Source organism: Heloderma suspectum, chromosome 11, assembly GCF_057233095.1.
Source record: "Heloderma suspectum isolate Gila_16-S chromosome 11, 16-S_ref, whole genome shotgun sequence".
In the NCBI taxonomy this organism is placed as follows: Eukaryota; Metazoa; Chordata; class Lepidosauria; order Squamata; family Helodermatidae; genus Heloderma; species Heloderma suspectum.
The window spans coordinates 26,308,367-26,322,250 of NC_139468.1; the positions used below are offsets into that span (position 1 = coordinate 26,308,367).

The 13,884-nt window shown below is 43.7% G+C and overlaps 1 protein-coding gene across 2 annotated transcripts in view; it reads right to left on the reverse strand.

The window, feature by feature from the left end:
- The window catches only part of ARNT2 (aryl hydrocarbon receptor nuclear translocator 2), a 175,678-nt gene that overhangs the window by 75,903 nt on the left and 85,891 nt on the right, over window positions 1-13,884 (reverse strand). For both annotated transcript variants that reach the window (XM_084816437.1, XM_084816436.1), the window contains exon 6: window positions 476-578. In XM_084816437.1, the coding sequence (XP_084672563.1) occupies window positions 476-578 (103 nt within the window). The remainder of the gene's footprint in view (window positions 1-475; window positions 579-13,884) is intronic.

A 13,884-nucleotide genomic window follows, 5' to 3' on the forward strand; every position in this document is an offset into this window, starting at 1 on the left:
AGCATGGCGAGATGGAGAAGTGAAGGAAGAAATCCTGATTTGTGAAGCGTAAGGGTTCCTTATCAGAGAGGATAAGGCTATTAATGGCTACTAGTCATATATTACCTCCAGCATCAGGGGCAGTATGTTGGGTATACCTTTGATCCAGTGGAACTTTTTCTGCTGGCTGAACAGTGGGAGGAGGTAATCTTCGCCAATTCTCATTTCCCCCTGCAGTTGCTTATGTCCCTCGAAAATCTGCTCTGGAGGGTCAGGGAACTACACTGAACACTAGGGGAGGTGGAGATGGGGCTATGGTGGGAGGGGGGAAATTGGTGAAAATTACCTCCTCCTACTTTTGCCCAAGGAAGTATTCTCAGCAGAACTGAGCTTGGGGACATTCCCACAGGCTGAAAAAAACTCTGGATCCAACCCACTGGGTATAACAGTAATAAGAAACAAGTGAAGCGTGCTGAGATAGTATAGAATGGTATACCTCATTCTGCATATGAATGATCGCCTCGATCCCATGCACATCCTCATTGATGACTGCTGGCCCTCTTTCTTTACTGTTCCAGTCTTCAAATCCAAAATCCTCCCTAAAGAGATGTGGGGGGGGGGGGAGAGAAAACAATAAGGGCAAGAATGAGTGATGACTTGCAAGTACACTGATTTGACTTTTTATTTATTTCATTTCATTTCATTTTTGCACTCATAATCCAAAAGCAAGTGGTGTTCCAGCAGTAAGAGTGCAATATTCCATCTGCACATAATAAGGGGGGGGGGGGGGTTGCAACCGCATTTCACTGAGCAAATCACTCAGAGCTGCGGATTGAAGCTTTCCATCTCCAAGCAATCTTTTCCATGCCAGCTAGCAGTCTGCTTTCATATTTTTTGCAATTTTGTATATGGTTCATAGTGTATTAATTTAATGGGGTGGGGGTGTCCCGTAAGCTGCTTTGGGTGTCTTGTGACAGAAAAGCAGCATAAAAACAAAACGAAACGAAACAAAACAAAACAACGAGACCTGCTTCTTTATTCCACTGTGAAGTGCTCCTGTTCAGTGATTTAGTCAGCCAGCCATGCTCTGTCAAGGTACTCTGTTCAATCACTCCTGGTTTTATATTTATATTGCCTTCAACAAACATTCAGTATTCTGTGGCTATGAGCATGCTCAGTCCTCATTGGGTTGCCTCAGTTTTGTTTGGTTTCTGCCCCCTTAGGATTTTTATTCAAAATACATTTTTGGACTTCTATTGTCAAGGTTCCCTTGGCCCCCTTTTTCCTCAAGCACTCACAAACACACAAAAAGAGAAGCTTCAGTCTCATGCCTTTAATTCATTATTCACAGGTTCATTACAGATGCAAATCCTCCAACACTCTCTAGCAACAAAGGAATGCCTCCATGGGATTCAAATGGGAATAAATGAAAGTCGCCCACAGTTTGAAAGAGCAGCTGTCTGACTAGGCTAACTTAGGGAAGGAGGTCCTGCCCCTCACCTGCTGCTCCCCAGCGTAGCCTCTTACGCATCACTAACCAGTTCTAACATCTAAGCTCCACCTCTGATGTTTCCCTCTTCTGTCTACGGAAGGCAGTTCCTGGATCCAATCCATTTTGTGTAATTGCATTTATTAGAAAATATTCTATCCCGCTTTTCAACCCAGTTTCAAGGTGACATACAATAATTGTTTAAAGCCAGGGCCTCCCATGTGGTGCCTGTAGGTACCAATGTGTCCAAGGACAACTCTCTGGGCTGCCAAGCTCCCTGCTTCTCCTGATTTGTATTTTATTCCTTAATAATTTTTTTAATCAAAACTATATATTTTTTAAACTAGGAGTCTAGCACGCTGAAAAGTGAATGGCTGTCCTCCAGCGTCATCTGTATTTGGGTTCAAAACACAAATCTATCTGTATTTGGTTTTGTGTTTTGGAGCTCAGACCCCCACCCCTGCCTTGTACTCAGGTTCTTTCTTGGGCAGGTTACTTTTCTTTTAGTCTCGGCAGTTTGCCTTCTGGAAAATGAGTGTTTTGTGACTGGCCATGCCCACCATGGTAGCCATTTTAGGAATAGGCAAGCCCCTCCCCTCTGGCAGCCACTTTGTGAGAGCACCCACAACACTCCCTCAAAATTCCAAATGTGCCCACTGACCTCAAAAAAAGGGTTGAGGGCCCCAATTTGAAGCAATGCAGTGACACAAAACAATCAAACAACTGTATCACTGCAGGCAAGACCAAATGAAATCAACAAAACAGAAGCGATCATTCCTAAATGGGTTAAAATGCCATATATCTCCCACACCTATATGCAGGAGAGAGAGAAAACACTAGATCAAAACAAGTGCGTGTTGGCTAGAACTGTATTCACTAATGCACATTCCTGCAACAAGACAATTCAGTAATAAAAATGTCTTTTACAAAAGCAATAAAACATGCTTGATTTTATGATCAGGTCACACACTGGAAAACTTGTACGAGTCCCTCCCCCTCTGCTCCTAGTGCTAGACAGTTATGAAAGTCCTAATTGCCTCCATGTGATAGAGGTTCTGGCATGGGACACCTTAATGAAGCGTGCTACCCACAGACATATTTTTGACCATTACATCTTCTCTTTGGAATGTCTTTAGGAGACGTCTCAAAAGGTTACCGCACGCGCCAGATCTTGCCCTCAATTATACCCCATGCAACCTCAGTGACCTACTTTGAGGTGTGACTCAGAAGACTATTTATGACCAGGGAAACGATGACAGGGATCTTGAACAATCCTGTTCTCACTAGTTACATTTGTTAGACACGAGAGGCAGAGGGATGATTCCCTCGCTATATCAGAAAAAAGCAATAGTCACTCAAGCCATCACACCACAGGAGTCCCCAGGGTATGAAGGTTAAAGAGTTGAGGCATCCACCGTGGCCCGTGCCTGCAATTTTCCGGCTACCATTCAGATCCTTCAAGCCTCATCTGTCTGTGGATGTGGCTTGGTTCATATGGGGTGGGGGTGGGGGGGTATTCAGTGTGCAAGATCCTGCTTATGACTTTGGCACAATGTCTGCTACCCTTCTCCACATCCTGTTGTCTCCCAAGGAGAGAGATCTGGCAGCAGGGGTCCTGTTATTCATCATGTTTCTTCACCTGCTGAAGCAAGCAAGCCAGACTTCAGTTTTATCTCACAACACATGGGGAGGAGTGGTGGTTAGGGAGGAATGGAGTGAGAGGCACACTGGCAGGAAATGTTCCTGCTGCATCCGACTTATTAAAAAGATAACATCTCTAGGTTGCAACTCTCCTGCTGCATACACCTTATTATTTCATTTCATTTCTTGTTTTTATATACTGCCCAATAGCCAAATCCCTCTGTGCATACGAACATTAAAAACTTAAACATAAAACGTAATAATAAAAATATAAAACCAATGTATAAAATATAGCAATTTTAAACAATCAACAGTATGTCCCAGGACCCATGAAAAAACTTGCAATATGCTGTCAAATGTCTGGGAGTAGAGGAAAGTCTTAACCAGGCGCCAAAAAGATGACAATGTTGTTGTTGTTTTTTAATACTTTTTATTCTATTTTTTATCTTTATAAATGAAATAAACAGTACCAACAACCTAATCATTATCTACAGTTTCCCAACAATACATTATTCTTAGGAGGTCACAGCAATAATGAAAAAGAAAAAAAAAACAGAAGAAGAAGAAAGAAGAAAGCAAGAAAAAAAAAAGAAAAAATATAAAAACGTTACTTAAAAGGATTACATTTAAACTCCATTACACACAAACTTCAAATACCATTCTACTTAAAAAGTATACCTACAACATTACCAATATTACAATTCAGTACAGTATAGATAATCAACCTTACATTTCAATATCATATAATCAGTCTTATAGCAACAGAGCAGGCCTACAATTCATTTCCAATAACCATATATTGCCCTTCAGTTAACATATAATAGTAGAGCTTAACAATTTAACCAGCCAAAAATATTACTAACCAAAGTCTCATAATAATGATAGTACTAATAATAAAAAGGAGGGAAATTAGAAAGGATAAGTAATAATAATAACAAATCACTAATAAATTTTATACTGTTATATAATAATAAAGCTTAAAATCAACCAGCCAAAAACATTACTAATCCTAGTATCATAATATTGATAATATTAATAATAATAATTAAAAAGAAAAAAATTATACAGGATAAAAAAGGAGGAAACAAAATACAACAATCACTAATGTATTTTGTACTATCTATATTTTAAATAGTATCATTTCCAAATATATAAATGAATGTGCACATTTCTGTACACCCTCAGACAGTAGATTTAAGTACAGTATATCATATCCATTTTAAAGAGAAAGGATTTAAAAAAGAAGATAAAAAAATGAGAGAAAAAAGACGGATATATATGAGCAATTATCTCTGGCCTAGCCTGAATCATACAGACTAAACATAGCCAATTGACAAAACATGTTTATGAGGCTGGAACAGAAGTCTCACGCGTTTTTCTGATTAGCCATGCCTCCACCATTTCATGATTTAGAAACTTCTTCATCTGACCTTCAGAAAAAATGCAAAATGTAGCAGGATATTTTAAATGATATTGTAAGTTCATTTGTTTTGCCAGGTTTTTCACTTTGGTAAATTGCCTTCTTTTATCAGCAACTTCTTTGGTGTGATCCGGAAATAACATAACTCTATCTTCTTGTGATCCCCAAAAAAGATTTCCGACCCCTCTTGCCAAACGCAGGACATAATTCTTTGTGGAGATTCTTGCAAATTGGACTATAATCATATAACCAGTCCCTTTGGCATTTGGCACATGGAATGCCTGCTAAATATCAAGTAAATAGTCAGATGACACAGGGAGTATCTCATGCAGAAGCTTATCTACAAAGGTAGACAAATTTACATCAGTAGGTAGATCTTTGATACCAATAATATGTACGTTTGCCCTGCGCGTGAAAGCCTCAAGTTGGGAGATTATGACAAACAGATTGTTGTAAAAAGCTTGTGATGCAATCTCCTGCGCTGCCACCCGATCTTGCAGCTCATTAACTTTTGCCTCTATTTTTTGCCAAGAAGTGTTAATTAAGTTCACAGCCTTGCAGGGCGGTGATGGAATTTTGAATTGTATCCAACCTCTTAGCCTGTTCAGCAAATTGTGAAGACAAAGTTTTTATCAGAGCAAGCAACTCCCCTGTATTTCCATTGCTTCTTGGAGCCTTTGCCGCGGGAGGTATGGGGGGGGGGGTAATCGGTGGAGATCCTGCTCCTTTTTTCCTCCTTGATGTAGCCATCCTTCTCTTCAAACAGATCTTGCAGGTCCTCAAATACTGTTAGTATCTCTTAGTCCATAAACACTAATAACTACATTTGGAACTTGTCAGCCCTGTGAGCTCCTAATTAGATAGGAGTTTCAAAACAACTTTGAGCGATGTCTAAACTCTGGCAGAATACCTTGGAGATCAACCCTTCTGCTGCTTTGCAAAATAAGCTGCTCTTCCAAGATTTCATCCAGATGTTGCTCTTGCTTTCCCTTTTAATTCCAGGGAAAGATGAAAAGGGTTTTCAACCTTTTAAAAGCTGTTTGAGATAGCGTCCCGCGGAGCCTCCGCAGAACGCTGCCAGGGCAACATGGCTCTGAACCGGAAGTTCCCCCCCAAAATGACAATGTTGATGCCAGGCAGGACTCAATGTGGAGAACGTTCCGTAATCGGGGGGCCACCACCAAAAAGGCCCTCTCCCTTCTTTCCATCCTCTGAACCTCTCTCAAAGGAAGCACTTGGAGGAGGGCCTACTGGTAGGTTCATGCTGGTAAAAAGTAAAGTCTCTAGGTTGTGTATGCCTTATTAAAAAGGTAGTCTCTAGGTTGCAACCTGGCAGCCTTAGCCACTGCTTCCTGAATGGCTATTTACAGCATTGAGTGAGAACCTGGTATCTCTCTCTCCCTCTCCCAGTCCCAGCAACTTGTGTTGCCCCTCTTACATTTGGTCTTCCATGCTCGGGATCAGCTCCTGCCTCCTACCTGGAAAGACGTCTTCAATGGTCTTCCCAAGACTTTGCAGGGCTCAATTAAGACTTGAGCAGGGGGGTAGGGAGCCTGTGGGCCTCCAGATTTAATTGGACTACAAGTCCCATCATCCCTTGCCTACTGGCTTGGGATGATGGGAGCTCAACCTCTGGAAGGCCACAGGTCCCCCACCCCTGGTCTAGAGAAGCGACTGTAGAGGAATCCTTCGCTCTACCTGCAGAAGGTCCCAGGTTCAATCGTCAGGCAGGAGGTGATGGGGAAAGACCACTCCCTGAGACCCTGGAAAGCCACTGGCTGGGTTCGCACAACACGCTAATCCACACTCAGTGGTTCAGCATGGGTTGTTTGATGAACCGTGGGTTGTTTGTTGAACTGTGGGTTAGTGTGTGGTCTGAACTCAGGACATTTTCCTTAGGACAGGGTGGCTTGTTAACCACACAGTGTGGCTTACTTTTCTCAAACAAGGCACCTTGAGAACCCATGGTTTGTTGTTAGGTTGTTCAGGGTGGTTAGCAAACTACACTGCATGGTTAATAAGCCACGCCTGCGGAAAATATCCTGAGTTCAGACAACATGCTAACCCGTGTTTCAACGAACAACCCATGTTCCAACAACAAACCACAGTTCAACAACCCACGATTCAACCAGAGTGTGTGTTAGCGTGTTGTGTGAACACCTCCACTGTCAGTCCAGTTAGACAAAACTGAGCTAGAAGGACAAATAGCCTGATGGACAAAATGGCTTCCTATGTTCCTGCTGACCTCTTCTCCTTTAGCATCAACTTTGGTGAACTCACTCATTCTTCCTCAGATTGACTCACCATCCTAATTTGCCTAGGCTTCACCCTGCCTCAACCTCCCATGATCTGGGACTCCAGAGGCCCGAGATCAGGGAACTACAACAACCATCAGACAGGTTTGACAGCTTCCCAGGGATTAATGACAGGTGCAGGAAAGAACACCATCCAACCGGAAGCAGCCTGAAAAAGTCTGATCGTCTGCACATGAAGGTGTCTCCGCAATTCCTAATTCGCATGTTGTGCTGCAATGCACCCCACCTCCTTCCACAAAGTATATATGAAAAATGTTCACCTGCTTTATCTGCAAATGTAACTGACAAGTCCTTTCAGCTACTCATGTGGTAGGTCTGGGTGCAGCCTTAACTGCGTTCAAGAGAAAATAACATACCAGTTGCCTGCCATGAGTGGCTGAGAGGTAGTAAACTTTGTTCCGATTATGGCTCTGTCAAATGACCACAAATCATTAATCTTTTCCTGTAAGCTTCTGCATCTGTTGTACTACGTGCATCTTCTCTAGTGACAGACATTCTTTCCAAGACCTCACACGAGCAGGATAGGTACAAAATAGATTAAAATCTGGCGCTCATGCGTCAATGAAATGTCAATAAGGATGCCTCGCAGAACAGAAATACAGCTTTGTGTGATTTGATGTTGTCACTTAAGGCATAGGGTTTGTTTTGGGGGAGAATGGGTTTGCCTTACAGCATTTCTCAAACAGGCCCTCCGAGAAAGCATGGGTCAGCTTTGAGGTGGGAGAGAAGCCCAAATTTGCATGTGTTATGGGAAAAGGTCTATAAGAACTAGTGTAGCGTAGGGGTTAGAGTGTTGGACTGGGACTCAGGAGATCTGGGTTCTAGTCCCCACTTGGCCATGATGCTCACTGGGTGACTTTGGGCCACTCACTGGCTCTCAGCCTCACCTACCTCACAGGGTTGTTGTGAGGATAAAATGGAGAGGAGGAAGACTATGTAAGCCACCTTGGGTTCCTTGCAAGGGGAAAGAAGCCAGGATATAAATGCAATAAAAAATTAAAAAATAAAGAGACCAAAATAAAGTTTTGGCTTGGAGTTTTGAAGGTAGGAAACAAACGCAAAGAGCCTTCAGGGTTGCACATTCCTGGCTGCGACAGACAATTATCTCACACAGGGTGAAGTAGTATAGACAGAATAGGTGTGCTAGGACCAGGTGGGAAGATGAGTTTGGAGTAGCACACGGGATGCACAAGGCAGGAAGGTGCTCAAAATGTGTGGAATTCCAAGTTCTCTCCACCCCACCAAAATCTCTGCAGTCTTAGAATCAAATTACATGTTATGTTAATTACATCGCGTGTAGCTGAGGCTTGTCTTTTGTTTTACTCTAGTGTAAGCATGCCATCCTGATTTGGATCAGGATGACCATGCTCATGGATGGGTGTATTAAACCTCCCTCCTGTCTGCTTCCTGAAATCTCACATGTGTGTGTGTGTGGGGGGGATTTGGGGAAGTACACAGTGGGTGGGGGGAGGTTTAATCCCTCTCTCCTAGAACACAGCGGTCTTAATCTGAGTCAGGGCCCTCTACGCTTATACTAAAGTAAAAAACAAGCCTCAGCTACACACTGCACAATTAGCATAATGTGTAGCTTCGCTCTGATTGAAACCATTTGACTTCCCTCAAAATGCTTCTCCTGAGGAGGCATCCCCAAAGGCCTTTGGAGTGAAGGTGCAGATGTTTTGGACTACAACTCCCATCACCCCTGACCACTAACCATGATGAGGCTGATGGAGAGCTGTGATCCAAACCATCTGGACCAAGGGTGGGGAAACCTGTAACCATCCAGATGTTGGACTCCAACTCCTACTAGCCCCAGCCAGCATGGCCAATGGTTAGGGATCCTGGGAGTTGTAGTCCACCAACATCTAGGGGTCCCAGGTTTCTCACCCCTGATCTGGAAGGACCCAAGTTGGGGAAGGCTGCCCTAACTAGTGTTACTGGGGGAATGTATACCTTTTTCACTGTCAAAGTGAACCACACTTTACCTATCAGTGGTTTGAGAAAACACCAAATTGACTGCCTCTCCAATGGGCTACTCAAGTGGGCAATGTACCAAGTAGGAGGGGACATACGAAACCCAGTCCTAGTGAGCAGGGATTTCCCTCCTTCCACTGTTGTTCAGTTCGTATGAATGTATAATATGCTCAAGTCAGGGCCACCCCAAGATATTTTACTGCCCGAAGCAAAGGGCAAGACACCCCCTCCCATTCCATGCATATAAGCTGACTGGAGTGGCAGATGGTGATCAACACTGATGATGGGTCAAAGTTTTCCCCTTGAACTCGAAGGCAGCAGGCTACCTTAGAGGGCTCAGAGTAGGCTGCAAGGCACACAGTTCTTTCCTTGAACACCTTGCTGCTGCCTTTCAGCATCTACCACTCGAGGCAACAGACTCACCCTGCCTCACAGTAGGGCTGGCCCTGGAGCGAGTGTTTAAATGTGTACATCAGCCAGCAAAACACACAAAAGTTCGGATCCGGCAAATAGGTTGAATCCAAACAAGAGCAATGCAGCTTTTCAATACACGAGTCAGCTGACACAGCCAAAATTATGCTGTTCTTTGCTTGATGAAGAAGAGGAGGAAGAAATTGTCAGCAGATGGCTCATACGGGGGGAAAAAAATAATACATATATTGCCTCAATTTAGGTTTAATTTCTAACAGTCCAGGTTTGGCACACAGCCTGGTATGAAATCCTCCATTAGCCTCCTGCCCCCACCACAAGGTGCTTCTACAAGACATTGGCTGGCAAGGTCCAGACAATATACAGAGCACACGCCACCCCTGAATTGCTCAACATGGCTGGTCATTGTTTGTTGGAATTCTAAGAGTCCAGCTGTGACTTTAAAAAGCACCTAGATCTCACGGAGGGGAACATGGAGGAAGGCGCTAACGGAAAAAGTAGCCCAGTAAACAATTGTGTGGATGTATGTCTGGAGGCCATTCGAACTTCACCATGGGAGCATCTGCCTCCAAGTCATAAATAAGAATAAAGAAATCATTTATAGCCATTTCGTGTATGAAATATTTTACATCTTTTATCTCAGTAATACAACCACCCTGTAAGGCCAGTCAATATTATCCCCAAGTTACAAGTGGTGAGGTGGAAGGACCAAACTAGATGTTATCCTAGGCTGCAGTCCTATACACGCTTACCTGGGCATAACTCCTATGAAACCCGGTGGGACTTACTTCTCCGCAGAAATGCATAGGATTGCGTTGTTAGTTTTGCAGTGAAAATACCATGTGGTTAATGTTGGTTTGCTTTCATAATTAGTACAAAGGAGAAGGGGACGGCAGAGGATGAGATGGCTAGATAGCATCACCGATGCAATGAATATGGACTTGAGCACGCTCCGGGAGAGAGCAGAGGACAGGAAGGCCTGGCGTGCTATGGTCCGTGGGGTCACGAAGAGTCGGACACGACTGAACGACTGAACAACAAGGGCTAATTCATTAAGGCATGTTCCATGGCCAGGCTGATGATAATTAGCAGCAAGGCATATGATATACAAGTTGCATCACGAATAACAGTTTAAATTATCAAAAAGCCTGCCGGTTTAAGACCAGAGTTATGGTCATCTCATGATGGCTCAAGCTCCACAAAGCCAAGGAACTGGAACATTAGTTTGATGCCTTAACAGATGTGTCCCGTGATCAGTAGTGATGTCGTGCAACGTGGGCACATTTGGCAATTTGAGAAAGTGTCCTGGCTACCATGAAAAAAAGGCTTCCAGGGGAGGCATGGCAAAAGACAAGTAACTTGCCCAAGAGACTGAGTGCAAGGCAGAGGGTGGGCTCTGATCCCCAACATATGAAATGAGTCCTTTGAACCCACAGTTTTCAGCACCAACAGAAACCTATTTCACAGTAATCCCAGCTGTTGGTAAGAAAATGTGTTACTTTTTTAAAAAAGGAGAAAAGCACCTTGGCGGGTGTGAAGAAAGGTGTCCAGGGGGCATTGGAGCCCACGGTCATCATTTTGCCTATGTCCAATTTAGCATAATGCCTACATTTTGCCAGAGTGATGGTTCTTTACATAAGGCAATGGTGGGCAATTTGTGGCCCTCCAGATGTTTTGGCCTACAATTCCCATCAGCCCTAACCAGCATAGCCAATGGTGAGAAATAATGGGAGTTGTAGTTCTCCCTGCAACTTGCGGCGGGCTGCAAGCTGCCCACCCATTACGTACAGCTACTTAGTGAGTTCAAGGCCAGGGTGAGATATCAACCCAGGGGTTTCTGGATCACAGCTCAGTTAGCCACAGCTCTATATTTCGCTGTTAAGAACAGCCAAAGAACACCTATATAAGGATACCCAATATATTCCAACCTTCTTTCTACTGCTTTGCATTACTAAGAGATGGAATCCATCCATGCTCAGTTATGACCAAGATCTGAATTAGCCTTCCCCAACACGGAACCTTCCAGATGTGTTGGACTACAACTCCCATCGCCCCTAGACAGCATGTTGGTTGGGAATGATGGGTATTGCTGCCTAATGTGTCTGGAGGGACCCGGGTAGGAGTTGACTGGTCCTGGCATCTCTCGCAGTTGTCAGGGATTTTTCCCAATCTTGTGCTCTGGCTCCAACCCATCTCGACACAATAGAAGCATGCTGTAAACACAGCATACTGAAGTTTATAGGCTGATAATCAAATACAGCCCAGGCTTTATTGCCTGTTCCCTCCCCCCTGGCCCCCATTCTCTCTTGCAATTCCCACAAGGTAGCTAAATAGAGCTCCTCATACAAAGCCAAGCTTCTCTTTACTTTTTGAGATTCCTAGATTCTACAGTGCCTCTTCCTGAAGCCAAAACGTCGGGGGGGGGGGGGCAGGGAACCAGGAGAAGGGAAATACAGAGCATACTTACTACATAAGAACATAAGAAGGGCCATGCTGGATCAGACCAAGGGTCCATCTTGTCCAGCATTCTGTTCACACAGTGGCCAGCCAGCTGTCAACCAGGATCCCACAAGCAGGACACGAGTGAAACAGCACCCTCCCGCCCATGTTCCCCAGTAACTGGTGTACATAAGCATACTGCCTCTGTTACTGGAGGTAGCATAGAGCCATCAGGACTAGTAGCCACTGATAGTCTTCTCCTCCAGGAATTTGTCTAACCCTCTTTTAAAGCCATCCAAATTAGTGGCCATCACTACATCTTGTGGTAGTGAATTCCATAGTTTGACTATGCGCTGTGTGAAGAAGGACTTCCTTTTATCTGTCCTGAATCTCCCACCAATCAGCTTGATGGGATCACCCCACTGGGTTCTAGTATTATAAGCAAGGGAGAAAAAAGTCTCCCTATCCACATGCTTCACACCATGTGTAACTTTGTACACCTCTACCATGTCTCCCCTTACTCGCCTTTTTTCCAAGCTAAACAATCCCAGCTGCTGGAACCTTCCCTCAGTTGCTCCAGCTCCCTCATCATTTCATTTGCCCTTTTCTGCACTTTCCCCAGCTTTTCCAAGTCAGTTTTCACTGTGTATCTGAAAATAGTACATTGCTAATTCCCCATGTCCTGCCATCCGAAGGTGTGGTGGTGGTGGTGGGGAATCTTTTCACAATATGGGAAAGGAGCATAATTCAGTGGTAGAGCCCTTGCTTTGCATGCATGAGGTCCCAGGTTCAATCCCCAGCATCTCCAGGTGGGTCTGGCATAGATCCCCGGAGAGCCGCTGCCCATCAAAGTAGACAAGACTGAACTAAATGGACCAACAGTGGGCCTTAGTTTTAGGCAGCTTCCTATGTTCCTATGCCTGGTGTGGCTAAGTGGGCATGATGTACCAGAGAACGGCTGTGTATACCTTCTGTTTAAAAATAAATAAATAAATATGTATCTAGGCACTCCAGATTCTGAAATGGGTATACATTATATCAACTGAGAAAATTTGCATGATGTATATCTTTTTGCGGAATTATTTTACACTTTTTCTCTTTTACATGGGGACCTTTGCAAGGCATGGATACCCCATCCCCAGTCATTGCACAAGCCTTACCTCTCTGGCTTCAGAGATGGTAAGAGATTTCACCAGATTCCTACACACTTTCAAGTATATCTCTGCATCATATGAGAGATATGCTTGAGATAGAAGGGATGGAAAGTAGGTGTTTAAGCCAGTGTGAGAGCCAGTGCAGTATAGCAGCTAGAGTGTTTGACCAGGAGTCAGGAGATCCGGGTTCTAGTCCCCACTCGGCCATGGAAGCTCACTGGGTGACTTTAGGCCAGTCACAGACTCTTGGCCCAACCTCCCTCACAGGGTTGTTGTTGTGAGGATAAAATGGAGGAGGATCATGTATGCCGCCTTGGGTTCCTTAAGGAGGAAAAAAGGTGAGCTATAAATACAATTAATTAATTAATTAGAAACCAGAGGTACTCAGGAAGCAGCATTCTCTACCCCAGTGGTCCCTAACGTGGCACCCGCAAGCACCTTCAATGGTGCCTGTGAAGAGGTCTCCAATGTGGCACCCGCAGGCACCTGCAAAACTGAACAAATTTTAAAAATCTGTTTTTTAAATATACGTACATGGATTTGTATATATCCATACCAAAAAATACATATGAAATTCATACGGCTTGCTTTCATAGGCTTCAACAAAAGTGGACCAAATATCCACATAAATATCCATTTGAAGGTGGCATCTGTATGCCACCTGCTCATATATTGAAAGTGTTGTAAAGTCCTCAATCCATTGTGTTATAGGAGGTTAGTGTTTATCCTTCCAATTTTGTAATATCAGTCTTTAAGCTGTCAAAAGGGCACAAAGAATCCATTTACCTCGACCATTTGTTAATTTCCAGGAAGCAGGTAAATAATTTAAAAGAGCATGTACATCAGTGAATATTCAACACTGTTCCGGCACAAAAAATTATCTTTGTGATACTCTCCACCTGAAAAGAAGCAACTACTGGACATTGCCAAAACATATGCTTAAAATGAGTAATAAATAAAATAAAACTGCACCACCAACAATTATCTGAATTAAACAGACTTTGCAGTGTCCAAGACACACAGCATTTTTTGCTGAATAAGACA